The sequence below is a fragment of the Carcharodon carcharias genome, chromosome 9, assembly GCF_017639515.1.
Source record: "Carcharodon carcharias isolate sCarCar2 chromosome 9, sCarCar2.pri, whole genome shotgun sequence".
Taxonomy (NCBI): Eukaryota; Metazoa; Chordata; class Chondrichthyes; order Lamniformes; family Lamnidae; genus Carcharodon; species Carcharodon carcharias.
The window spans coordinates 161,754,678-161,782,176 of record NC_054475.1 but is presented as its reverse complement, the minus strand read 5'-3'; the positions used below and the strand labels follow the sequence as shown (position 1 = coordinate 161,782,176).

At 40.4% G+C, this 27,499-nt stretch overlaps 1 protein-coding gene across 5 annotated transcripts in view; it reads left to right on the top strand.

Annotated features, from left to right (window-relative positions):
- The window catches only part of fmr1 (FMRP translational regulator 1), an 86,098-nt gene that overhangs the window by 39,986 nt on the left and 18,613 nt on the right, over positions 1-27,499 (top strand). For all 5 annotated transcript variants that reach the window (XM_041196071.1, XM_041196070.1, XM_041196075.1 and 2 more), the window contains 8 exons: positions 357-428; positions 1,368-1,516; positions 1,669-1,762; positions 1,866-1,982; positions 10,236-10,406; positions 15,379-15,457; positions 15,542-15,651; positions 20,544-20,630. In XM_041196071.1, the coding sequence (XP_041052005.1) occupies positions 357-428; positions 1,368-1,516; positions 1,669-1,762; positions 1,866-1,982; positions 10,236-10,406; positions 15,379-15,457; positions 15,542-15,651; positions 20,544-20,630 (879 nt within the window). The remainder of the gene's footprint in view (positions 1-356; positions 429-1,367; positions 1,517-1,668; positions 1,763-1,865; positions 1,983-10,235; positions 10,407-15,378; positions 15,458-15,541; positions 15,652-20,543; positions 20,631-27,499) is intronic.

Below are 27,499 nucleotides of genomic sequence, written 5' to 3'. Positions count from 1 at the left end.
TGATAAAATTTGCAAGAATAAGTGCTAGTTGTAGGAGTTTTTTGTATAGTTTTGTCTGGGAATGTTTTTGGAGAAAAGCTAGTTTTGACAAACAATGAACTCATCATCTATGGTAGTATTATCACAAAACTTACACAACATATACGCTACCAAAGGTGTAGAATCTTGCCCCTTCCCCAATCCCAAGCCATTTGTATTAAGTATGTTTCTGACTTTTTGTTGGGCCTTTTTGTTGAAAATATTTCGTAAATAATCTAAACTTTATCAACATGGAAAGCCCATTCACTTGTTTCTTTGTTTTGCTAAACTTCTTTAAGATTTCCTGTCTAAATTAGGAATTATCTTTCTTTCCTCAGGTGTATTCCCGAGCAAATGAAAAAGAACCTTGCGGCTGGTGGTTGGCAAAAGTTAGAATGATGAAGGGTGAAGTAAGAAATTTGTTATGCTTCTATTCAGGTTTCAATTTAACATTAATTTCATTGATATTTCAAAAGTACAGATTATGTTCTGGTTTGATTTTAAAATTTAGTAAGATTTGAAATTGTAGAAAATGTTGGAAGGCAATTTTTTTTATTCTGAGGATGCTGCAAATTAAGTTATGCAAAAATGCATGTTTTAAATTACATTAATTGCTGTTCCCCTATATTTTGAAATTTTGTTTTCGTCCTACATGTTATTTTCTTTGGACTCATGGAATGAAATTTTATTAATGCTGCAAACCTGCAAACTGGGGGAATTGGAGTGAGGGGATGTGAGGGTACTGGTGGCACCCTTACATGGAGAAACTACTTTCAGAAAACTTTTATTTTGACTACGTATTCACAGCTAATCCCATACAATGCAGAGGTAGATAATGCAAAGTGCTTTGTCGGCAAACAGGCTAATTATTTGGTATCTGGTAGTGGTAACTACTTAGTGAGCATTGAGTTAATGCCATACTGTCGGTTCTCCATTATAACTATAAATTCGTTGAATCGTGACTTGGAGCTGATGTTTGCACATTGTTATGATCATTCTCATTCTGATTTGGAGTTTGCATTGGTTGGTTTACAAAATATTTGTCTAAAATTTATATAGAAACAGGTTTTCTAGAATTAAATAGGATTAACAGCAGCATTGATTATGTTGGGGAGTAAAGTATCCCATGTTGCCACTTAGGACTTGATGAGGCGCAGGTTAAATGGAATGAATTGTCCAGTGATGTATTCCGAGCATAACCTAGTTATTAGGTTCTGTGTTGAGCAGTACGGAATTTCCCATTCCCACCTGCTTTTAATGTAATTTTGGCTAATTCTGTTTTTGGTGCATTAGGTCAAAGTAAGCATAAATTTAAAGAAATGCTTTTTAAAAAGAAAAAAATTATTCAGTTTTATGTTATAGAATACGCTGTCTGTGATGCCACTTTCAATGAAATAGTCACAGTAGAACGGCTACGACCTATTAACCCTAATAAGCCTGCAACAAAAAGCACATTCCACAAAGTAAAACTTGATGTTCCAGATGACCTGAGGCGTGCGTAAGTAAAATTTTAAACTGTTAATGAAATAACTTTCAGAATTTAATGACTACTATGTTAAATCTAGACTTTGTTGTGCTTAATAAGCCTTGATGTATTTTGTAGCTTTAACTCATTCAGCGTTTCCGATTATGTATTTCAATTATTTCTAGGTGTGCCAACGAATCTGCACATAAGGATTTTAAAAAGGCTATTGGCGCTTATTGTGTGTACTTTGACTCAGAAAGTAATCAACTAGTTGTTTTGGTATGTGCGGTATTTTCTTTCTTGGTGCTTTTATCATGGTTTAATTTTTGAGCTTTATTGTACCAAATTTACCCTAATGCATGGCTTCTTTGCAAAACTCCAGTCCACCAACGAAATGACAGCAAAGCGAGCAAGCATGTTGAGTGACATGCATTTCAGAAGCATCCGGACAAAGTTAACTCTGATGTTGAGGAATGAGGAAGCTAGCAAGCAGCTGGAGGTACGTTCGGATGGTGCTTCTTTAAATGTCCCTTTCTCTGGTGATCTAACTTGGAGGCGTTACAAACAATGTATAATTTAAGTTGAATATATATATATATATAGATTTGTTTGTTAAGAAAGGTCAAGTGGTTTTAGTTTCATTTAGGTTGTATGAGAGTCTTGGTGCCTGAGAGTCTTGATAGACTTCTGACTAAAAGGTCAGACCTTTTGGGTTTGTTTGTAAAAGCTCATTAAAAATGTACATAAACAACCCCTGAAGTTAAAGAGATGATTAAAAGGACTTAAAAGTTTCATAATTCTGGAGAAAAAAACTTTCCAGTTGCCTAGTGAGAGTGGTCAAGCGACACAGAGAAAAGAGTTCAGTGTGTGTCAGAGAGGAAAGACAGGAATTTTAAGCTCTCTGATAGGAAGGACCAGAAGGCTATTGGAGCCAGTAGTTGACCAAATAGTCAATTATAGAACTCAGTTAAGCAATCAGTTTAGCAGAGGTGTTACTGGAAGACTGAGTTTAGGGAACCCATTTGTTTGCTCTGAAATTGAAGAAATAGTGAGTTTAGACTGCAGTTTTTGGGTGTCTCTGGGGGGCAGACGTATGAGTTGGGGGAGAGGCATCTCTCCCAGAATGCTCTGGAACCCTCTGGAAGAAAACTGTTTGCAACTGTGCCAGTCCCAAGAGGAGAAGCCTTTATGTCAAGCTAGTGGTAACTCTTAGATAAAAGCAAAAAACTGCAGATGCTGGAAATCCAAAACTCGTCACTGGTTTGTGTGTCTGTAAAGACATTGCTGGGGTAAAGGAATAGTGGAAATTTGAATCATCTTGTGTTTGTGTTGAGATTTTTCCAACATTTTTGTCTGGTGCAATATAGTTCACTTTTTTCTTGTTTAAAAAATATTTTATTCTTTGCATTAAAAGTTCATCAGACTCTGTGAATTTGTTCAGTAACCTTCCTCCGCGGTTTCTCAAAAAAAAGGTTAGGCTCTATCGAGCCAGCTTTCACTTTGGGATTTGACTTGTCCAGTACTAACATCAGCTGGGATTGTAACAGAAAAGAAAGTCCCAAGTGAAAGCTTACTGTGAAAGATTGGCAGGCAGGAAACAAAAAGATAGACAGTGAAAAATCATTTTCTTCCTTATTGTGATTAATCATGTTTCAACATGATTCCACGCCCTCAAAACTGGACAAACTATCATGGGAGAATTTACAAACTGACTTTCTGCAAATAGCAGCTTGTTGATGGCAATTTCAGACCGGTAATGCTGAGCTGCACGAGGGTAACACATTGCACCCTTTTTAAATATCAGAAGTATGTGGATGATAAATACACCTGGAGCTGAGGTAAGATGACTAGCTAGATGAGGTTTTAATTGCATTATAAATCATTTCAGTCCATTGAAATCAAAAAATGTGTCCTATGACCTTTTTATTTTAGTAATGAAAGGAAATGGGCACATTTCAACTCACGTAGTGCTTATAATAGTAAAGGCAGGAGTTTAAAACAATTCCAATGGTCGTGAAACATCTGTCAAGGGCATATATTCTATACAATTATGTATGCCAAGTATGAAAATAATCAACAATTTGTACAACAAAAGACTAATTGTTTCTTTTCATGTGCTAGTGCTTAAAATGCTTATGTTGCTTTGAAATATTGGTGACTTTTTTCAGATATTTTAAGTACTTTTTAGTCATGTAATATTGCAGAATCTGTTCCTAAGTTCTAATACAGTACCTTGCAGTTTTGCCAGCTTTTCTATCCTCCAGTTTTTTTTCTTATGAAGGCACTGACACATTCTTGGGCATAGTCTCAATGACCCTGGTAGCTCTGTGGTACCTCACCGAAGTGGCATTACTTTTTCATTTGTGAAGTTTAACAGCCATAGTCAGTTTTGTTTGATCACTTGGGCATCACCTCCGAGCCGGCTTGTGTACTTGTCCAATTTCCTCCAGGAATCTTTGAAGCATCTTCGGAAGTGGGATTCCACTATCATCTCAGCTGAGATCAGCACAGTACAGACCAGGAATCATAGCGTATCAACTGAGCAATTAAAAACTGCCGAAGAACTTTTTTATAGGGTTTGACTATAAATATACTACTGATGCTAAGTGTTATCGAACGGGCATGTGCTATTGGCTGATGTTCGTTGCACTCCTTACTAAAGAAAACTTAAGAGGTGCATGGCTTCTTGAAACCTGTGAAATCAAATCCATGTAGTTTATTAAAAGACTTATGTGTAGGGCACGACTTCCTTTGTGTGTCACACCTACTTGGCATCATAGTTTATTGACGACACCCATAATATTATAAAATAATAATACATCCTTCAACTCACCTTGAGAAAAGTCATTGGAATCTGCTAGGATTTAAAATTAGGCTTTTTAAGTCTAAAATGTTTTGCTGGAAAGTTGTCTTCTCCTTTAGTAATTGATCAGGACAAGAGAGACCACTGATATATTTGTAGCAAAGTAGGCAATTACTACAGAATTGCTGTATACAGATAATTATAAAATTGTAGTGTTTAGCTGAGTCACTCATTGATTAAATTTGAGTACACTTTGTACAAATGTGTTGGAGAATTTTGACAGTCCACTTTGATTTCTAATCTGAGCAAAAACATACTTGGTAGAAGCTTTGGCTGATTTACTTCTGCTTTTAAACACTTGGTTTTAAAAAAAAATGGTTGTTATTGGCTTATAAAGGAGGTTCCAATGAGATAATATTTGAATTTTACTTTTAAACCGTTGTTGTACTGAAAAACTAGAGAGAAACCTTGTGCACCAGTAATCACGGGGATGAAATGCTGCACATGAGAAATTTTTCGAACCAAATGGCAGGGAAACTGGAATGAACATATTATCCAATGGAGACAAAGGTTACACCACCACTTTTCAAGATTGGGAGTGAGCTGATGAAGGTGTTAAGTAATCAACTGAGGCTTTTAAACCCAGTTAAGATGCCACCTTCCTTTTTGCTCATGTGTAAGAGGGTCTGCAAACCTGTTCCTGACAGGTCCAGTCCAAAGCCACTATTGAATAGTTGGAAATTTTTGCCAAGCTAAACAATGTTGGCACTGACATTTGTGCTTAGAGGGCGACCTCATGCTTGCAGGTGAAGGGATGTATAAAAAGGAATTTTCTCTGCCCAGGCCAATTGTCAAATACTAATCTGGCTGATACCTTGTAAATAAGCATATCCGTCAAAACAGCATAGGACTCATAGGAAACATTACACAGTACATTATAATTTAAAGATAAAGTAAATCTTCTACAATGTACCACAGCTGAGTTGCTTGTCACATAAACAGCCATGGCCAATACATAAACTCATTAATACATGAACCTCATCGGACATCTATTATTAAAGGAAGAAGCAAGCGTGCTAATGCAAACAAATTTATTTTCATCTTTGCATGCTGGAATTTGTGGCCTGTTCTGACAGACCAGGTACTGCTCATCACGGGAGTATTTGCATGTGGTGGTGCCGTTTTGTGTAATGCTTCTATTAGTAATACCACCAGTGCAACTTGTTCATCCAACTGTGGAGCTACAGATTACTCATAGTGAATAGTGGAAGGGTCAGCAAAAGTCCTTCCAGTATCAAAGAGAACAATGTTTTGAACAGTGTATGTGGAGGGGTGGGGTGGGGAGAGGCGGGGTGCGGTACAGCCATTGTCCTGTGGAACACCAGAAGAAATGTGACTAGGGCCACCTGACATCATTAGTTTTACTGCTTTTCCTCTGAGGTGCCCTGCAATAGTTGGGTATCTCCTCCTGGATGAACTGATTTACACTAGGACAGAACAATTGTGTCTCTAAAAGTGAGCAAAACTCACCTTTTTTCACTATTATCTATTCCTAACCACATGCTTTCTTGAATAGTAGACTGCAGCAGTCAAAACATTGCAGAATAATAATCAATTTTATCGAGACCTTGAATCAGCAAGATATCTACTTCAGCCAGCAATTGGGCCAGAGCACTATGAATGTCTAGTGGGAGTTTTATCTCTGAGACCCAGCTTTTTTGTTATAGTATCTATCCTGCCTCGTGCTTTCCTCCCGCCTTAGTGTGCCTAATGCTGGTGTTCCACTATGTTCAATTTAAAGGTAAGCAGGCTGATGATTGTGTCCTCCTAGAACCTCTATTCAATTATGCCTTTACTAGCCTCTTCAAACCACATTTAACTTGTGGAGCTTCTACCTCGTTCATTCTCCAAGTGCTCCTGTGTTGGTGACTCATTAGGTTGTGAAGGTCCAGGTGGCTCTGTTTCTGGTGCCTGGGACAATATTGGTGGTTACTTGTGACTTTAGTTCATGAGATGTAAGTGCTGCTGACAAGATCAGCATTTTATTGCCCATCCCTAATTTGCATTGCGAAGGTGGTGGTGAGCCACCTTCTTGAGCCACTAAATCCATGTGTTGTGGATGCATCCACAATGCTGTTAGGTAGAAAGTTCACGTAATTTGACCCAGAAATGTGAAGGAATAGCAATATATTTCCAAGTCAAGTTGTTGTGTGACTTGGAGGGGTACTTGCAAGTAAATTCCTGTTCGCCTGCTAGTTTTGTCCCCCTAAGCAGTAGCGATCGTGAATTTGGAAGATGCTGTCAAAGAAGCCTTGGCGCGTAGCCGCAGTGTATTTTATAAATGGTACAGAATGCAGTCAGTATTCATGAGTGGCGAAAGGAACGAATGTTTAATCTGGTTGATGTGGTGCCAGTCAAGCGGGCTGCTTTGCCCTGGATGATGTTGAGCTCCTTAAATGTTAGAGGTGCACCCATCCAGGCAGGTAGAGAGTATTCCATCATACTCCTGACTTGTGCCTTGTGGACAGGCTTTGGGGAGTCAGGAGATGAGTAACTCACCACAGAATTCCCAGCCCCTGACCTCCTCTTGTAACCACAGTATTTATGTGGCTGGTCCAAATCATTTTCTGATCAATGTTAACCCACAGGATATTGATGATGGGAGATTCAGCGATGTTAATGTCATTCAATGTCAAGTTAGGTAGTTAGACTCTCTTATTGGAGGTGATCATTGCCTGGCACCCTTATGGCACAAGTGTTATTTTCCCTTTGGCAGCCCAAGCCTGAATGTTTTCCAGGTCTAGCTACCTGTGTCATTGTTTCATTACCTGGGAATATGTAGAATTGATGACTCTGCAATTTTCAGCAAATATCCCTACTTCTGACCTTATGGAGGAGGGATTGTAGATGAAGCAGCTGAAGCTGGTTGGGCCGAGGACATTATCCAAGGAACTCCTACAGCAATGTCCTGGGGCTGAGATGATTGACCTCCAACAACCACATTCATTTTCCTTTGTGATTGGTTTGACTCCAACCAGTAGAGGGTTTTCTCCTTAATTCCCATTGACTTCAATTTTACTAGGGTTCCTTGACACCACAGTCAGTCAAATGCTGCCTTGATGTCAAGGGCAGTCACTCTCACCTCACCTTTTGAGTTCAACTCTTTTGTCCTTGTTTGGACAAAACCTGAAATGAGATCTGGAACCTAGTGACCCTTGTAGAACCCAAACTGAACATTGATGAGCAGGTTATTGGTGAGTAAGTGCTACTTTTTAGAACTTTGGTGACTGATGTTTGAGAGCAGGCTGCTTGAATAATAATTGACCAATTTGGATTTGTCCTGCTTTTATGAACAGAGCATAGCTGAGCAATTTTCCACTTTGTATGGTGGATGTCAGTGTTATAGCTGTACTGGAACAGCTTGGCTAAGGATGTAGTTAGTTCTGGAGTTACTAATCTTCAGCACTACAGCTGGGATGATGTCAGGGCTTGTAGCCTTTGTACTCAGCTGTTTCTTGTTTATAACTGTCTTCTATTGTAGTGTGCGCTGGTATCCACTGGCAGTTCTTGGAAGGGAGCACAAGGTTAAATAGTTAATTGCTGTATTGTGTGATAGCCCATAGTATTACTTTGTATGCACCCCTACTGTGTGGCAGTTAATATCCATAGAGAAGCTATTGTGTTCACGTCTCTCTCTAGCACTGAGTATAGGAAAAACAATAACGTGAGAAGGAAGTTACCTACCCAATCCATTGATCTATACACCCATTGTGAATTCTGAAACCCTATCACACTCTCCAGGCCAATCAAGAATCTGGATTCCAAGCCTATTTCAAATCCACATTTAAATTTCCAGTTCCACTCATGATCTTGATTGCCTGCTGACTTGAAGGCTCGATTTTTTTTTGTCTTGTGGTGTTTCCCAAGGATCTGTCCTTAGCTCCTCTAATTTCTCATCTATACGCTCCCAGTCACTGACATCATTAGAAGGCGCGGTGTTAGTTTTCACATGTACGCTGCCAGCAGCCAGCTCTACCTCATCATCATTTCTCTTGACTCCCCCACTGTGGCTAAATCGTCAGACTGCTTATCCGACATCCAGTACTGGATGAGCAGAAATTTCCTCCAATTAAATATTGGGAAGACTGAAGCCAATGTTTTCGATCCCACTCGAAGCCCTGTTCTCTAACTACCAACTCCTTGCCTCTCCCTGGTAATAGTCTGAGACTACACCAGTCTATTCACAACGTTGCTATCGTATTTAACCCCAAGATGAGCTTCCAACTACAGATTTGCAGCATCAATAAGTCAGCCCATTTCCACCTGAGAAACTTTACCCTGTCTCAGCTCAACTGCTGCTGAAATCCTCATTCATGCTTTTGTTTCCTCTAGGCTTCACCAATCCAGTGCTCTCCTGACCGATCTCCCACATCTTACCTTCTGTAAACTTGAGGTCATTCAAAACTCTGCTGCTTGTGTTTTATCTCGCACCAAGTTACATTCACCTATCACCCCGGTGCTTGCTGAATTATATTGGCTCTTGGTCAAGCAACATCCTGATTTTAAAATTCTCACCCTTTTAAAATCCTCCCAAGACCTCACCTCTCTCTAGCTCTGTAATCTCCTCCAGCTCCACAATCCTCCAAGATATTTACTCTTGATGTTCTGCCCTCTTGAGCATCCCAGATTTTAATCACTCCACTATTAGTGGCCATACTTTTGGCTGCCTAGCTCCCAAGAGCTGGAATTCCCTCCCTGCACCTCTCTTCTTCACTTTTCTCCTTTAAGACATTACATCCATTTTTCCCCCATGGGGAATCAGTGTGAGCATCAGGGCAGCTCATCTAATATCTCCCATTTTAGACCATCACCGAGTTGGGATTATTCTGTTTTGCCAATTGTTGAACTGCAACATGTTTTGATTTATCCAGGGCTTGTTGTCAGGTAAGCATTTGGACATCACAGAGCAAGACCTCTTTACCCAGAAAGTTAAAATGCAGAACTTGTAGTTGAGGCAAATAGCATTGATGCATTTAAGGGGAAGCTGGATAAGTGAAGAAGGAAGAGTAGCATACATGCTGGGAGAAAGCTGCATGGTGCGTAAACACTGGCATAGACCACTTGGCCAGATGGTCTGTTTCTGGTGCATTTTCAAGAAGTTGGAAACAGACATAATGGTGACTCACATAAATGTGGTAATCTAGTGTTAACAAAATAACCTGATTCTGTGGCTCCGTTTTCCGTTATTTCATGTGTTAGGTCTCTTCAAATTCCCAGTATCCTTTGAAGTTAATTTGCTGATGTACTGGCGAGCTCTCCTTTCTATTTTTGCTATCCTGCATTTGTCTTGCTACTTATTGCAACTTGAATTTTTATTTTACCTTTTCAGGATCCTATCTCTCAGAACACCACTGATAATCTTTGCTTCTCTGCTAACCTCCGCTTCTTTCTTTACCTTCCCCCTCCTCAACTACAACAATGTTTTAAAACTGTTAGGAAACATGCTGTCCTGGGACTGATGTTGAGACGAAGATTGGGTGGAGGCAAGATGGAGAGAAGTCATTTCCCAGAACCAACATCCCTTATTTAGATAAAGACATAAAACTGTCTGTTTAATTTTGACTCATAATTCTTAACAATACTGTAACATTTCTGAGCAGATTTAAGGTGTTGCTGAAAAAATTACTATTCAATGAAAAGAGAAATGAGTTGTAAAAGAAATGCACTTTATAAAGTTAGCTTTATAAGTTTTTTTTCATTGCAACTTGTAGTTGGGATGGATTCAAAACCCAAGTTTTTATTGCTACTATTGACAGCTGAGAAGTTGGCAATAAAGGGAAGCTTCCTTTATTTGTTTTGCCATTACAATATTCCAAGTTGAATGTTGTAAGATGATAGTGCAAGTATCTCTGCTGATACTATGCCTCTTGTGCTTGTTTAATTTTGCAGAGCTCTCGACAGCTTGCGTCACGCTTCCATGAGCAGTTTGTTGTACGAGAAGACCTCATGGGCCTTGCCATTGGTACACATGGAGCCAACATCCAGCAAGCTAGGAAAGTGCCAGGTGTCACTGCAATTGAACTGGATGAAGAGACTTGCACTTTCCACATCTACGGTGAGGTGGGTTCCTTTAGAAACTGTTATTAATGGAAATGTGTGTTTAATATTATCGTGAGTGGAACTGCAGAGTTTCATTTATTTTAAAAAAAAATTCATCACACCAGTTTCAATGGAAGAATATGTTGAAAGAATAAAGTCATTTTTTTGTGGCTGCAAATATATTATTGTATTAGCGCCAGTAAAGCTGTGGTTTCTGAGCTCTTTGATTTTATCAACCTCAGTGGTGTGTGTCATGGATCTTGAGCCGTAACATTTAAATGGGATGAGGAGAATTGATTAAAATGGGCCTATATTCACTGGAGACTGAGAGGCAGTCTAATTGAATTGTATAAAATTCTTAAGAGGACTTAACAGGATACATACTGAGAGGCTGTTTTCTCCATCTGGAGAGTCTAGAAACAGGGCTCACAGTGTCAGAGTAAGGGGTTCATTTAGAATGGAGATTAGAAATGTCTTCATTCAGCAGGTTGTGAATCTTTGGAATTCTTGACTCCAATGCTCAATCGATGAGTATATTCAAGACTGAGATCGATTGATTATTGGACAGCACGAGGATATCAAGAAATGTGGGAATTATGCAGGAAAGTGGGGCAGAAAATCAACCATGATCTTATTGTATGGTGGAAAAGGCTCAAGGGCCATAAAGCACACTCCTGCTCCTATTTCTTATGTTCTTAAACCCATCATCCCAGTCATTTACAAACATGTCAGGTACTAACATTAATATTTTTATGTTTAGAATTGGGGTCTAAGCACCAGTGTTGGGTGCTGTCCATTCCAACCTCCAGCCAAAACATGACATGCAGGATAAGTACGAATAGGACCAAGCTGCCTGGGCTTTTTAAGCTGATTTGCAGGCCTTAGGTGCTGTCTATCGTTCACAAGTTACAGTTTGGATATCACTGATCTATAGGGAAATTTGTAGGATACTTGAAGTTTTGAGGTGTGTAGCACCCAATAGGATTCAATTTATGCAGGGTTAAATTGACATTAAAAAGGGGAAGGGAATTCATTCTGAATGCATATACCCTCCCCCAGCTCTACCTGGAAAAGGCTTTTCAATTTTGGTCAGTTTTCTCTTCAGATAACTACTTTGATTGGCTTTTCTGTTTGGCCTGTTGAACAGATGAAGGGATGTTGGGGGGATACATTGAATAGAAGGTATGAATAATCTTGATGTTTTATATTTATGCTTTTATTACCTTTAGATTTGACTATATCAACGCACTCCTGGTGGGCATCTCACACTCTATCCTCTGTAAACTTGAGGTCATCAGAAATGCTGCTCCCCCTGTCCTTACTCACACCACGTCCTGTTCATCTGTCAGTCCTGTGCTCGCTGACCTAGCTCCTGGTCAAGCGACACCTTGATCTTAAAATTCCCACTTAAAAGTTCCCACTAATTCCTCTATGGCCTGACCCCTCCCTATCTTCTGCAATCTCCGCCAACCCCGTCCCCCCGAGATACCTGCTCATCTAATTCTGGCCTTTAGCTGACTAGGCTCTGAGCTCTAGAATTCCCTCTCTAAACCCTTCCAACTGTCTATCTCTCTTTCCTCCTTTAACACGCTCCTTAAAACCTATCTCTTTGACCAAGCTTTTGGCGATCTGCCCTAATATCTCCATAAGTGCATTGGTGTATAATTTTGCTTTGTGACACTCCTTCCTTTAAAGCACCTTGGGGCATTTTATTATGTTATAGACCCTATATAAGTACCTGTTATTGTACTTGACTGTCCTCATTGGTCAAATTCTCACAGCTCTTGTTTGCTTTGTTAAATTTTTTTATTGTTTGTTCACGAGATGTGTGAGACATTGGCCAGGCTACCTTTTATTGCCTGTGTCTAGTTTCTCCAAGAAGGTGGTGGTGGTGGGCTACCTCCAACTGCTGCAGTCCTTGTGGTGATGGTGTTCCCACGATATTGGGGAAATTACAGGCCTTTAACCCAGTCATGGTCAAAGGGATGAAGTTGTGTGTCGCAGGCCCACTGATATTCCTGCTCTTATCCTCCTTGGTCGTAGCAGTTGCACTGAGGGGAGGGGTTGTTGAATTAAACCTGATTGCATCATTCCAAATCGAGGAAATGGGAGAGAATTGGGGTAAAACGGATGAGACTAACCTGGTCTAACAAGAAACCTTAGGCTATCGTCAGCTGACATTGCAACAGTGCAGAAGTCTAGTGCCCTTAGACCTTTCAACTGAAGAAGGTGATAAAGACAAATTGGATTTTGTGGGATTTATTTTCAAAGTATGTATTCCTGTTTTGGTTCTTATAATTTCTAAGCACTACAGTTAATTGTTGAAAAACCACCAGTAAAATTCTTGTTGACTATAAAATGAACACTGAGGAAATACACAGATCAGTCATCATTTCTGCCCTAAGCAACAGACATGGAATCTTTGGATAAAAACAAAAAAAAGCTGCGGATGCTAGAAATCCAAAACAAAAACAGAATTACCTGGAAAAACTCAGCAGGTCTGGCAGCATCGGCGGAGAAGAAAAGAGTTGACGTTTTGAGTCCTTATGACCCTTCAACAAGTTCTAGTTGTTCCTAGTTCTGTTGAAGGGTCATGAGGACTCGAAACGTCAACTCTTTTCTTCTCCGCCGATGCTGCCAGACCTGCTGAGTTTTTCCAGGTAATTATGGAATCTTTGGATATGACTAGAAATGAGGTAATGTAACAGTAGAGATAAGAGCTCGGTTCAGTTAGGACTAATTGTTTTTCTCCATTTAAGCTTCAGGTTCCTGATTTTGTTTCTTCCCTGGTCAGGACCACGTGAATGTGGGGCAGGCATCAAATAAAACTTTTAAGTTCTTAATTTTTACTTTGAGATCTCATGCTGCTGTACAGTATGCACAAAAAAAACTATTATCATTGGCTAAATGTTGCCCCTAAGCCAAGAGGCTTAAGCCCCATTCCAGGACATAAACATGCAATCTAGGTTGTCACTTCAATTTAGGACTAGGTGAACGCTGCATTGCTCAAGGTGCTGTCCATCAACTGAAGTATGAAGCCAAAATCTGGTCTTGCCTTTTCAGGTAGATGTTGAAGATTCCATACTGCTATTTAAAAACAAACAGGAGTTTCTCCTGGTGTCTTAACTAACGTTCAGCGAACAATACCAACAAATGATCATTTATCCCACTGCTGTTCTGGGATCCAAAAAGGCAATAACGTTGTCTCTAACACTCCCACTATGACATGTTTCTGGGAGATGGGATGTAGCACTGTATAAATGCAAGTATTTTACTTGTCCATTATTTATTTTTCATGTGCCCTAACATATTTTTGTTTTAATGATGCAAGTAAACTGCCTGGGAAGTACAGCTTGAAACCAATAGTCATTCCCAGTTAATTGTGATACAGCGCATTAATTAGGGAGAGAGAAAAGAGAAATGGAGAAAAATATAGCAATTTAATAACAATGCAATCAGCCACATTAATAAGTGATCTCCTCAGTGGTTGATTTTGTCATTTTTATGAGTGATTGCTTCAGATTCTTGCTGTTGAACATTGTTGACTCAGTTTTTCAGAACTTAAGTTTTGTCAGGGCGCAACTGATCATTTTTTTGATGCACCATTTGATGTTGCTCCCTTGAGGAATAGTCTCTGGATCTTTTCTGGAAAATGCATTGAAATTTAATTCCATCTGATTCCCTGTTGGATTAAATTTGGCTCTTAGTTTTGTATATTCATCCATTCAAACCGTTGTGCTGTTGGTAAATTAAAGTTACTTGTGTAGAGAAGTATGATTCTAATTGCTTTGATCCTAAGAGCATTGATCAACTACAGGCAGTTGTGGCTGGTAAGCTGTAATTTATTTGCAGTAGGCTGTAAGAATGCTTTGCTTCATGTTCCTAGCTAAGTTAATCTCCAACAAAAAGTTACGGTTTGCCCATCTCCAAATTAATTGGCAATGGAGTGTATATAACATGATATAAATACTGGAAGGTCTTTTCCATTTTCTTATAAATGCCCCCTCTTTTGGACACAGCCTATAGTCTCCAAGGTAAGCACTGGACAAATGGTTGAATTAATATATTTTGTTTGGCCAAATTCTAGTGGACATGAAACCTATGGACAACAAGTATAATTCCATTAGGTCCTGAATTTGTTGATCTAATGCGTTTGTAAGCAATATTTAGAGGTTTGTTATTTTCTTGCACCCAATGCTGCATTATTGATATTTCAGCTAAAGATGATTTGTAACTTGCCAATATATTTTAACTGTTGGTGTTTTGTCCAGATTAGAAAGTCGGCTATTTTCACTCACCTGGTACCCCGCCCCCCCACCACCATCCCCACCAACCCAGGAAGTGTGGCTGGTTTAGAATCATATACTATGTGGAGAAAGAAGCTGAGTTTTTCTGACCTTGTAAAGTCTCTACGAATGAAAATGCTCCCCAAGTAGTGATATCACAACGCCCTTAATCTCCTATATTTATATCTGCACATGGTTAAACTTAATGTATTTTTCGTCTTCCTCCTCCGGGAAAGAGCTGATGCACCTGTAAACAGCACAGGGAGGGAGAGTCATGGCATGATAACTTGATTGACATCAAAATTGTTCTTGAAGGTAGTTTTATACAAGGCGATCTTCCCAATGGGGCATTGCGGAGGATAGTTTCATTTGAAAATTAAAGGAAGCCCTCTCAAGTTAAGTAACTTTCCTCTGTATCTGCATGAGTATTTCTCGTTTTCAAATAGTCTTGTGAGGTTTTATAATTTCCATGTGTGCCTACATGTCTCTCCTTAAGCAAATTATTGGAAGCTGAATCCCTAACACCTTACACAGCAAGGAAGCAATGCTTTTGGCAGAGGAGAAGGAAGCAAATTGGCAAAAACACGGTTCAAATTGCATTGCAATATAACTTTATACAGAAATAGTAGCATTAATGTCATTAATTTAGTTGAAATTAATGTTTTCTCTAGGCGACATTCTTCCTTTAATATCAATCTGATTTATAGGACCAGGAGGCAGTCAAGCAGGCCAGAAATTATCTCGAGTTTACGGAAGACTCTGTACAAGTACCGAGGAATCTAGTAGGTAAGCCCATCTTAAGAAACTCCCTTGAGTAAATATTATTTATTTTTGAACTTATAAAATGGAACTGATCCATTCCTTCTCCAGGAAAAGTAATAGGCAAAAACGGGAAGCTCATACAAGAAATTGTAGACAAATCGGGAGTTGTCCGAGTGAGAATTGAAGGAGATGGTGATAAAAAGATTCCACGGGAAGAGGTGTGTTGTGCTTTTGTTGTGATAGTTTGATGCATGGTATATTGCTTGTTATTGAAGAAAATGTATCTGATCCAAGTATGGTGCATTAGACCAACTCCTACCAAATTCTGATGATAAATTCAAATGATCCATCCTTGTCCTCCAGAGCCCAAATGAATCTCTCTTCTTCTCTCTCTCTCCCCCCACCCCCACTCCTCTCAATCTCTCTTAGGTTCTGACATATTTGAGAAGGTTGACACTTGTGTTGCCCATTCAGCAACAACTTCCCACCACTCCACCCCCTGCTCCCCTGTTAAGACCCTGAAACCATCTAGTAAACTCAGGCCCATATTTTCTAGTAAATCAAAATCCTAGATTCCAATATAAAAGCAAAATACTGCGGATGCTGGAAATCTAGGACAAAAACAAAAATACCTGGAAAAACTCAGCAGGTCTGACAGCATCTGCAGAGAGGAATACAGTTAACGTTGAGTCTGAATGGCTCTTCATCAGATGAAGAGTCATTCAAACTCGAAACGTTAACTGTATTCCTTGCATCAGATGAAGAGTCATTCGGACTCGAAACTGTATTCCTCTCTGCAGATGCTGTCAGACCTGCTGAGTTTTTCCAGGTATTTTTGTTTTTGTCCTAGATTCCAATTGCTGGTTATCACCAAGTCCTAGGTTTCACCATATTAATACTGTGAAACCCAGCACCACACCCCAGTGCCCTTGAAGTGCCTTATATGTGCTACTAAACCTGGCAGAGGTATTGCTAACCTCAACATACCTGCCTACAGTGTGTTACTTGTTGCCTACAATCTTCTGAGTATTTCTTCTTTTTAAAATGAGATAAAGCTCAAACACACAGGTAAATATGCATAAAGGTTACATGTACAGGCTTCACAGAAAATGGAAGGAATTAAAGAATTAGATCTCAAGCACCAATTAAAAATTGCAGAATACTGCATCAGAATTTGATTTTTCCAGTTGTCAAAAATCATTTTCCTTCATAACACGTGACATAAAATCACTATCATTCTAAAACCTCATTACCATACAATGCCACAGGAAAAAACACACCTCTAGTGCACATTTTTATCTCTGGGATGCACCTTTGGGAAACTGAAATTTCTGGCTCAAGCTTAAACCAAGGAGAAACGAAGTATTCTGTGTAAACACCAAATATCAGGGTTGGAATGTCTGCACACCCTTAATTGATTTCAATGAATTCACCCTGTGTTTACATAACGGCAGTTAAATTTTGCATCCTCAGACAAGTGCATCTACACTTAAAACAAAAGATTAATGCATTATATTCCGCATAGTGTAATATTCCTATCCTTACAAAGCAGCATTATCTCTAATTTGCTGTGAGCAGCACAGTGAGATTTGTCAGTATGAATTTGAAAGGCCTGAGTTTGCACATATTCATTACATGATACCTTGGAAAGGTATCACACCTGAAAGTGTGGACTCAGTGGCATCACAGCTCAAGTGTCACTTCTTAGAGTTCACCCTTGTAAGGCATCACGTTTCCATGGAGTAAAACAATCATAAATGGCTCAAGTCACCAATTAAATATCTAGCTAATTAAATCAAAAGGCCTAACACTGGAAAAGTATCAACAGAAAACCATAACAACCCTCCATTTATTTCCTAAGACTTTTCCCTTGAACCAGCAAGTCCAAGTAACCACTCAATAATAATGTGGGTCCTTAATAGCAAGGCTTTCTGGGTAACAACTCAAGGAGATTGTTGAAACTGATTATCTGACTGCACTGAAAAAACTGATTTTTTTTATTTACCACTTTGGTATGATTTGCCTGTTTTAAAGTTTAGCCAAAGAAAAATATAAACATACACAAATGTTTGAGTTATTTTAGCAGTGAAATCACTCTCACTCAATTTCCTAGCCACAAAATTCATGCAAACCCAGGTCCTAGAATTCATCCTTCCAGATACCTTAGCTTTTGAAGAAACTAAATTTGAATAAGGAATAAGCACCACCATTTTTCCCCTTTCTCTCATTGTCTCATGGATATTAGAGATTAGAACCTCTGTTTTGTCGTTGTGACCTATCTCGAATATACATAGGTGAGATAAATGGTGGCTTCAAAATGCAATTTTTATTTTATCTAAAATTAACATAAGGAAATCTTATGTTTCCTCTCACTGGTCAGTATGAAATATAAAAGAACACAAGGTGCAGCACATGTGTAATTAATTGTTTTTCTCAGCCTTAGACATGCATGTTTGCAAGATACTCGATACAAATTTTGCCTTAAGATTTTGAAATTTATTCTCTAGTTTTTCTTCAACTAATTTTGAAAAGCACCTGAACAGAAATGGTTAGAAGCTAAAGAAAATGTTGCATCAGTACAGCTTATTCAGTGGTACTGATACATTCTGGGAAATCAGGTATGCTGCACATGCTCGAAGTGTACAGACCCAATTAACCACATCATCACAACTCTAGATAAAATTATTAAGTCCAAGACCACACTTCGCAGAAAGTCTAAACCCTTTAAATAAACATTTTAATAAAAGGTGTTAGAGGGACAATTCAGTGGATAAATGTGTCAAGTTATTGCAAAAGGTAAGATTTTTTAAAAAGCATAAATCCTTATTTTAGGAATTAGAAATTTTGAGTGACAGGGGAGGTTAGATTTCAAATGGTAAGTTTTGTGGGGAAAATACAGCCCACACCCTGCAGCTATAATCATTTTAAATGGGTTACCATTATAAAGAAAAGGACATTGAGAAAATTTGACACCTGGCATATGTGACAACAGGGCACAAGCCTTTGCAGGCAAGAATCCTGCTTAGATGCAAGATTTACAATTTTTAGGCAGATTATTTTGTGATGTGTGTCACACTTTTCTATGTGAAAATTTTGTGTCACTGTTTTATTTTACTATGAAGCCATTATTTGCAATCTGCAGAGAGACTCCACAAGCAACAAAACCATTTGAAGCATAGATTGTTGGTTCTAATTAATCTTAATTACACAGCATTTATTGTTTGCCTGTCATACTGGCACTTGCTTTGTCTCAAATGTCATATTGATAAAGTTGCACATTGCAACTTTGTAGGGCCACAAGCCTACCGATATACAAGTAACATGGAAATAAAAAGGGCTGATTATAAATCTAACAGTAGTTTAAAATGGAATATAAAGCCAGTCAAATTGTTAAGTGTTCTTGTTTTTCAAAAAGATCTTTTTTGATGTGTCATTTTGCATTTTCTCACTATACAGAGCATCCAGCTCAAAAAATACTTTTAAAGTAAACTTCTAAACTTAATGTTGCAACATTTATAAGAAATTGATTAAACTTAGCGATGCAGTTGCCTGTTGGGATGTTTTCCGTTGAAGTACTGTTCCCCTACAGTTTGAGTTCATAAAGTTTCCCAGATCTATCACCCTGCAACTAAATGAAGCAATTGAAGCATTTATTTGACTAAACTCCAAGAATGCCTGTAAATTGGTGCATTGCAATTCCTGGAATGTGGTTAATGACTACTTGTCTGATCAAGTGAACACCAACACTTTTGAGGTTGGGTTTGTATTCTGACTTCTGACAGCAAGGTGAGTCATTCACTAAGCTGCCAGAGCTTGTTTCTTAAGCCCTTCCCTCTGATCAATCTAACTAAGAATATGTGGCTGAAACATCTTTGCCTCTGAATCGGAAGTCCCACTGTAGGACTTAAATACATCAGACAGCACTTCATGTCAGTGCAAAGAAGTGCTGCATTGTCAGATGCTAATGTTCAGACGAGATAGTAAGTTGCAACACTGCTTGTTCAGGTAGATGTAAAACATACTGTGACACTTAAAGATCATTAGGGTTAACTGGTGTCTCGGGCAAGTTTCCTTCCTCAACCAATATGGCCCAAAGCAGAGTAACATTTATTTCATTTGCTTGTGTCAGTGTGTAAATTGGCTGCCATGTTTGGCTATATAACAAGAGAGCATGAAGGAATTTGAAAATAGTTCACTGTACATTCACAGTTTCTTTGTGATGTCCTGAGAACATCATGAAATTATATAAATAGAAAGCCAATTCTTTACACAAGGCCTGGTTATGCTATTTGTAAACAGTTGGTGACCATGGAACTAAACCCTTGCATGAGTCACTTCAAGAGGTAAATGGGAAGAAATTGGGGATAATGTTGTTAGTGAAATCATAATGCTGTGTAAACGTTAGACAAAATCTTTTCTACTCTTTTGATTGACCTTCTGTACTGGATGAAAATTTGTAAGGCAGAATTTTGCAGGCATGGCTTTATCCACTTCAAAGGCTCCCTTCTGACGAATTTATCATTTTTTATTGATCGAAAAAGTGGAAATATTTCAGCATTAACAAAAAATGTCATCTCTATAAATCGAGCTGGCTTAAAAAGCAAGATTTTCAGAAAATTTCTGTCTATTTCATCTGTTAGAATTTGGTGAAAATAGAATGAAATGTTCAATGGTTAGTTCACAAAAATAACCAAAGCTGCTGAATTCACCAGGTGGGGGAAATGATTGGAATCGCTCAATCTCTTCTCTGAAACACATAGCTAAACATCTAAGAATCCCACTTAATTATATAAAAAAATAAATTAACTTCTCAGCTGCCATGACCAGTGGCCCTGAATGCTGTGAGAGTGTATTTTTATTTGTGTGTGTCATGGATTAACAAAGCTTTTTAAATGAACCAGGACTTGCACATGTGCTAACAAGGCATGAACCATCTGTTTAAAAATAAGATTGAGATTGGCTTACAGTATACCTTGCAATTTTATCATGTGTTTTCAATGTTTCAGAATGACTATGTTATAATTTTTTCCCAAAAATAACTTGCTAATCTGAGAGGTATTTGTTTTATATGAGGCTTAAATGTGACACTTAATCCAAAAATCACTTACAGGGCATGGTTCCTTTTGTGTTTGTTGGAACAAAGGAGAGCATAAGCAATGCACGTGTTCTATTGGACTACCATCTGAACTACTTAAAGGTAAGAGATGAAGGTTCCCTTAACAGGACTGTATTTTGATTTTTTTTTTAACTTAATGTTTCTGTTCTGGCTACTTAATAGAAGAGGAATTGTTTCACTGGCATCATTACTGATATTGTCAAAAGTGAATAAAGTCAGCCAGGATTGGTCTATTTTAACAAAATTTCGTTTAACTTTTTTCCCCTCTCAGTTTCAATGTTTTACTGTTGTACATAAATAGTGCTAAAGGGTTCTCCATCCCAGTCTGCCCTCTCCATCCTTGGCCTCCTATACCATTCCAATGAAGCTCAACACAAGCTCGAGGAACAGCTTCTCAGCAGCTTTCTACTGGTCACTTGTACAGCCTTCCAGACTCAACACAGAGAGTTTAACATACTTTAGACCTTAAGCAGCACTCCTATTTTCTGTGGGAGAGCAGGTGCTGTTAATGGAGGATGGCTGCACCATAGCCACCAGGAGTGGAGGATATGTTGGCTGATACTTGAGTTTGACAACTTCCTAATGGTATACTGCCAGCTGGGTAGTCCACGCCACCGGGGTTCTAACTACTTTTCTCCACCATGTTCTTGGGCCATGGGAGACTTCTCTTCGCCTGAATTTTCCATGAGTCCTTCTTCTCCTATATTGCTAAAACATTTGCACCTCCTCTGGACCCATCTTTTTTTGTCTTGTCTGTTTCTGTTTTTTAACTTTGCACTATTACTTTTGTCATTTAATCACTCCCTGTCCTTTCACAAATCTTCCCGTTTGTTCTTTTCTCCCTGCCCCCTTTTCATTGTCTCTGTATTTTCTTACAACTTCTCCCTGTTTGAATGAAAAATCATAGACCCAAATTGCTAACTGTGTTTCTTTCTCCATAGATGCTGCCTGAGCTGCTGAATATTTCCACCATTTTCTGTTTTTATTTCAGGTTCCAACATCCGCAGTATTTTGCTTCTGCCAAAGGACATAACGTTTTGTTATATGCTTTTTGCATTTGTTACCAAGTACTTGGCTGATGCTCGTACATGCATTGAAATATAACCTCAGTAAATTACCTACTGTTGTGCTTATTGTGATTCATTTCCCAACCTTAACTCAATTATGAAAAATTAAAATCCTTTAACATGTTAAACAGCCATGGATCACAACCTTACGTGAGACACCTTGCACATTGTCAGGTTGTGCATTATAAGCTTAAAATATAGTGTTTAAAAAGAATGAAAGTAATTTTTAAAAATTGATTTAAAAATAAGTAATGAAGTGAAATATCCTTAGCAGTCTCCAATAATTTCCACAGTCCTCTAGGTGGCTCCAAAAGAGCACCATTTCTGATTCCTTAAAGATTAGGAAATGCAGTAACTAAAAGCCAGATGGAATACCTCTGTCTTTTAAAGGCACATTATTCTGACTCCATCCTACCCCTTGCTGATTGGGTCTTCAAGTCCTGCTGTTCCACTGACCATACACCACCTCCAACCTGTTGAGCATTCTCTTCATCTGCAAATGCAATGGCTCCACCCACTTTTGAGGCTGTTTTCAGTCTTGCAAACTGATCTCAGTTCCACCCCCTACTAGGAGTGCTTATGGGCATGTGGACCCAATTTTAGTTTAATACTTTGTGTTTGACCACTCCACAGGAGTGTTTTTGAATTTGCAGCCCATTATCCATCTGGAAGGGATTTGAAATGTTGACCTCAACCCCATCACTTCATTGGGAAAATGGAAGCAGGCCCAAGCCTAGCTTCTGCTGTGAAAGTTTACTACCCGCACCCTAATGTGGTAGTTGCCCTATCTTAGCTGCTCCCACCTCTCTCCTTGTCTCCTTTTCCATGACCTCATCATCTCACGATCTCCAGCAGTCGCCTCTTCCCATCCAGCTCCAAACCTCCAATCCTTTTTCTTTCGGCACTGTTTGCTATCAATGCCATGCACACGCACTTGTCTGCTGATGACAGGCCCGGGTTAACGGCCGCCATATTTTTAGGGGAAGTTAGAAAGGAAGGATCTGCAGATGGGAAACAAAAATCCTTTCCTCGTAGGATATTTTACTGCAGTCATGTTAGTGAGCTTTCTAAATTCTGCCTCTCTATCCCAGTGATGTAAGTGGGTTGTAGGTTGCTGTGAGTGTTAGGCTATATTGCCTCCTCTAATAATCACAGCAACCTACAATCCACTTACATTACTGGGATAATGAGACAGAGTTTAGAAAAACTCACTAACATGACCGAAGTAAAATATCCCACAAGGAAAAGATCTTAGTTTCCTGCCTGCAAGTCCTTCCCTCCCCCTTCTGCCACACTGAGTTCCAGGCTGCAGACTCTAGCAGTGACATCACTAGATTTCTGTGCATGCATGGACCAGTGCATATGTGCAGATGGGTATTGGTAGCCATCTTGCACAGCTGTATTGCATTGACAGGAGACATAGTGATTTCTTTCTCCCTGTCACCTCTTCCACTTGCATGTGTCTCCAACTCTCTGTTACCATCTCCATTCTCCTTTGCCATTGCTACCCCTCTCCTCTCTCCCCATTTCCCTGCACCTCCCTCCTTTGTTTCTCCCTCTTACCACTCAGCATCCTTCTGCCTCTTCACTTTAAACAACCAGCCTCTTATTCACCCTCCTCTTCCACACACTGCCTCCACATTTCTCTTGAACCTTCTCTCTTCCTCCCCTATTCTGAGGCACACTGCTGTTGTCAGTGTTTAGATGACTTGGTAATTTTGCATCCTTTCCACACCAGATGCGTTTTTTTCTGAGGAAACATTGCATTTTCTCTGAATGTCAAATATTTGTAAATTAATTTCTATGTGTTTAAAGGCCTTCATTTGTATGCAAGTCCATGATGCGCAAATTTGCATTAATAATGAGCAAACCACATGAGGGCTACAGTATTTCGAAAAGTAAATCTGTGAATTTTAATTTTCTTTCTTCTGCAATCTAGACCTCGGCTTTCTGTTTCCCTGATTACAAGTTGAGATTTGTAGGGCACGAAAAGAAAACCCTACTCCCCAGATATGCAAACATTAAAAACCCAAACCCTTGATCCTCTTAGCTGCCAGTAGCCACGTGGTCACAGTGGCTGAAGCTTCCTTTTGGTGTTCTGTACTTCTCCAGCTCAGTTAGGGTAGTTCTTTTGTTTATCTTTGGTTATCCAAGCATCTATGTTGAATTTGTCAGAAGGGTTTGCACTGCTCCTCAACTTCTTCTGATGTAAATGTATCCTGTTCACAATGTGGACTACAGTCCATTACTTGCCCGGTGATCTCTTTCTGTTATGTAGAACAGACTCCAGTAAAGAGACATAGACCAAGAGAAATTTCTTAATCTCCTTCTTGCATGTTTCTCCGTTACTTCCCTGTACCCCTCTTAAATCTCTTATTGTGTCTAGGTAGTGAGTGTCAGGAGCTATGTTTCCACAGGGATCATCGCACCCCAGTCTGATCCTGTCAAGGGGAGGTGATGGCGTACTGTTCTTGTCGCTGGACTAGTAATCCAGAGACCCAGGGTAATGTCTTGGGGACCCGGGTTCGAATCCCACTACGACAGATGTGGAACTTGAATTCAGTCAGGATCTGGAACTAAAAGTCTGAAGATGACCATGAAACCATTGTTGATTGTTGTAAAAACCCATCTGGTTCCCTAATGCCCTTTTTAGAAGGAAATCTGTTGTCCTTACAAGTGACTCTTGTGGTATACTCTAAAAATGCCCTCTGAAATGGCCAAGCAACTCAGTTGTATCAAACCGCTACAAAGTCACAAAAAAGGAATGAAAACGGATGGACCACCTGGCAGTGACCTAGACCCTGCAAAGCCCTCCTTACTAACATCTGGGCCCTAGTGCCAAAATTGGAGAATTGTCTCACAGACTGGTCAAGCAACAGCCTGACATAGTCATCGTTGCGGAATCATACCTTTCAGATAATGTCCCAGACACCACCATCACCATCCCTGAGTATGTCCTGTCCCACTGGCAGGACAGGCCCAGCAGAGGTGGCGGCACAGTGGTATACAGTAGGAACGGAATTGCCCTGGGAGTCCACAACATCGACTCCAGACCCCATGAAGTCTCATGGCATCAGGTGAAACATGAACAAGGAAAGCTCCTGCTGATTACCACGTACCGCCCTCCCTCAGTGCATGAATCAGTGCTCCTCCATGTTGAACATGGAGGGTGGCAAGGGCGTAGCATGCACTCTGGGTGGGGGACTTCAATGTGCATCACCAAGAGTGGCTCAGTAGCACCACTACTGACCGAGCTGGCGGTGTTCTGAATAATATAGCTGCTAACCTGGGTCTGCAGCTTTAGGTGAGGGAACCAACGTGAGGGAGAGACATACTTGACCTCATCCTCGCCAACCTGCCTGCCGCAGTTGCATCTGTCCATGACAGTATTGATAGGAGTGACCACCACACGGTCATTGTGGAGACGAACTTCTGCCTTCACATTGAGGATACCGTCCATTGTGTTGTGTGGCGCTACCACTGTGCTAAATTGGATAGATTTCAAAACAGATCTAGCAACTCAAGACTTGGCATCCATGAGCAGCAGCAGAATTGTATACAACCACAACCTGTAACCTCATGACCAGGCATATCCCACACTCTTACCACTACCATCAAACCAGGGGATCAACCCTGTTTCAATGAAGAGTGCAGGAGGGCATGTCAGGAGCAGCACCAGGCATACTTAAAAATGAGGTGAGAACCTGGTGAAGCTATAACACAGGACTACTTGCGTGCCAAACAGCATAAGCAGCAAGTGATAGGCAGAGCTAAGCGATCCCACAACCAATGGATCAGATCTAAGCTCTGCAGTGCTGCCACATCCAGTCGTGGATGGTGGTGGACAATAAAACAACTCACTGGAGGAGGAGGCTCCACAAATATCCCCATCCTCCATGATGGAGGAGCCCAGCACATCAGTGCAAAAGATAAGGCTGAAGTATTTGCTGCAGTCTTCAGCCAGAAGTGCCAAGTGGATGATCCATCTCAGCCTCCTCAGGAGGTCCCCAGCATCACAGATGCCAGTCTTCAGCCAATTCGATTCACTCCACATGATATCAAGAAGCAGCTGAAGGCACTGGATATTGCATAGGCTATGAGACCTGACAATCATCCTCAATGATGGAGGAGCCCAGCACATCAGTGCAAAAGGTAAGGCTGGAGCACTGGCTACAATCTTCAGCCTGAAATACCGAGTGGATGGTCCATCTCGGCCTCCTGCAGAGGTCCCCAGCATCACAGATGTCAGTCTGCAGCCGATTCTAATCACTTCACATGATATTAAGAAACGGCTGAATGCACTGGATAATGCAAAGGCTATGGGCCCCGACAATATTCCGGCAATAGTATTGAAGACCTGTGCTGCAGAACTTGCCGTGCCCCTAGCCAAGCTGTTCCAGTATATCCACAACACTGGCTTCTACCCAGCTATGTGGAAAATTGCCCAGGTATGTCCTGTACACAAAAAGCAGAACAAATCCAACCCGGCCAATTACTGTCCCATCAGTCTACTCTCCATCATCAGTATTGGAAGGGATCATCAACAGTGCTATCTAGAGACACTTGCTCAGCTATAACCTGCTCACTGACGCCCAGTTTGGGTTCCGCCAGAGCTACTCAGCTCCTGACTTCATTACAGCCTTAGTTCAAACATGGACGAAAGAACTGAACTCCCGAGATGAGGTGAGAGTGACTGTGTTTGACGTCAAGGCCACATTTGACCCAAGTGTGGCATCAAGGAGCCCTAGCAAAACTGGAATCAGTGGGAATCATGGGGAAAACTCTCCACTGGTTGGATTTATACCTAGCACAAAGGAAGGTGCTTGTGGTTGTTAGAGATCAGTCATCTCAGGCCCTGGACATCACCGCAGGAGTTCCTCAGGGTAGTGTCCTCAGCCCAACCATATTCAGCTGCTTCGTCAATGACCTTCCATCATAAGGTCAGAAGTGGGAATGTTCGCTGATGACTGCACAGTGTTCAGCAACATTTGTGACTCCTCATACTGAAGCAGTCCATGTCCAAATGCAGCAAGACCTGGACAATATCCAGGCTTGTGCTGACTAGTGGCAAGTAACATTGGTGCCACTCAAGTGCCAGGCAATGACCATCTCCTACAAGAGAGAATCCAGCCATCACTCCTTGATGTTCAAAGGCATTACCATCACTGATTTCCCCCACTGTGAACATCCTGGGGATTATCTTTGACCAGAGACTGAACTGGACTGGCCATATAAATACTGTGGCTACAAGAGCAGGTCAGAGGCGCGGAATCGTGCACCGTGTAATCCAGCCACTGACACCCCAAAAGCCTGTCAACCATCTACAAGACACAAGTCAGGAGTGTGATGGAATACTCCCCACTTGCCTGAATGAGTGCAGCTCCCAAAGCACTTAAAAAGCTTGACACCATCCAGGGCAAAGCAGCCTGCTTGATTGGCACCCCATCTACAAACATTCACTCTCTCTACCACCGACGCACGTTAGCAGCAGCGTGTACCATCTACAAGATGCAATGCGCAAATTCACCAAGGCTCCTTCGACATCACCTTCCAAACCCACAACCGCTACCATCTAAAAGGACAAAGGCAGCAGATGGATGGGAACACCACCACCTGGAAGCTCCCCTCCAAGTCACTCACCACCCTGACTTGGAAACATATCGCCGTTCCTTCACTGTCGCTGAGTCAAAATCCTGGAACTCCCTTCCTAACAGTACTATGGGTGTGCCTACACTGCATTGACTGCAGCAGTTCAAGGAGCAGCTCACCACCACCTTCTCAAGGGCAACTAGGGATGGGCAATAAATACTGGCCTAGCCAGCGAACCCACATCCCATGAATGAATAATAAAAAATAATAATTTCCTCTGTGTCCCACACATGC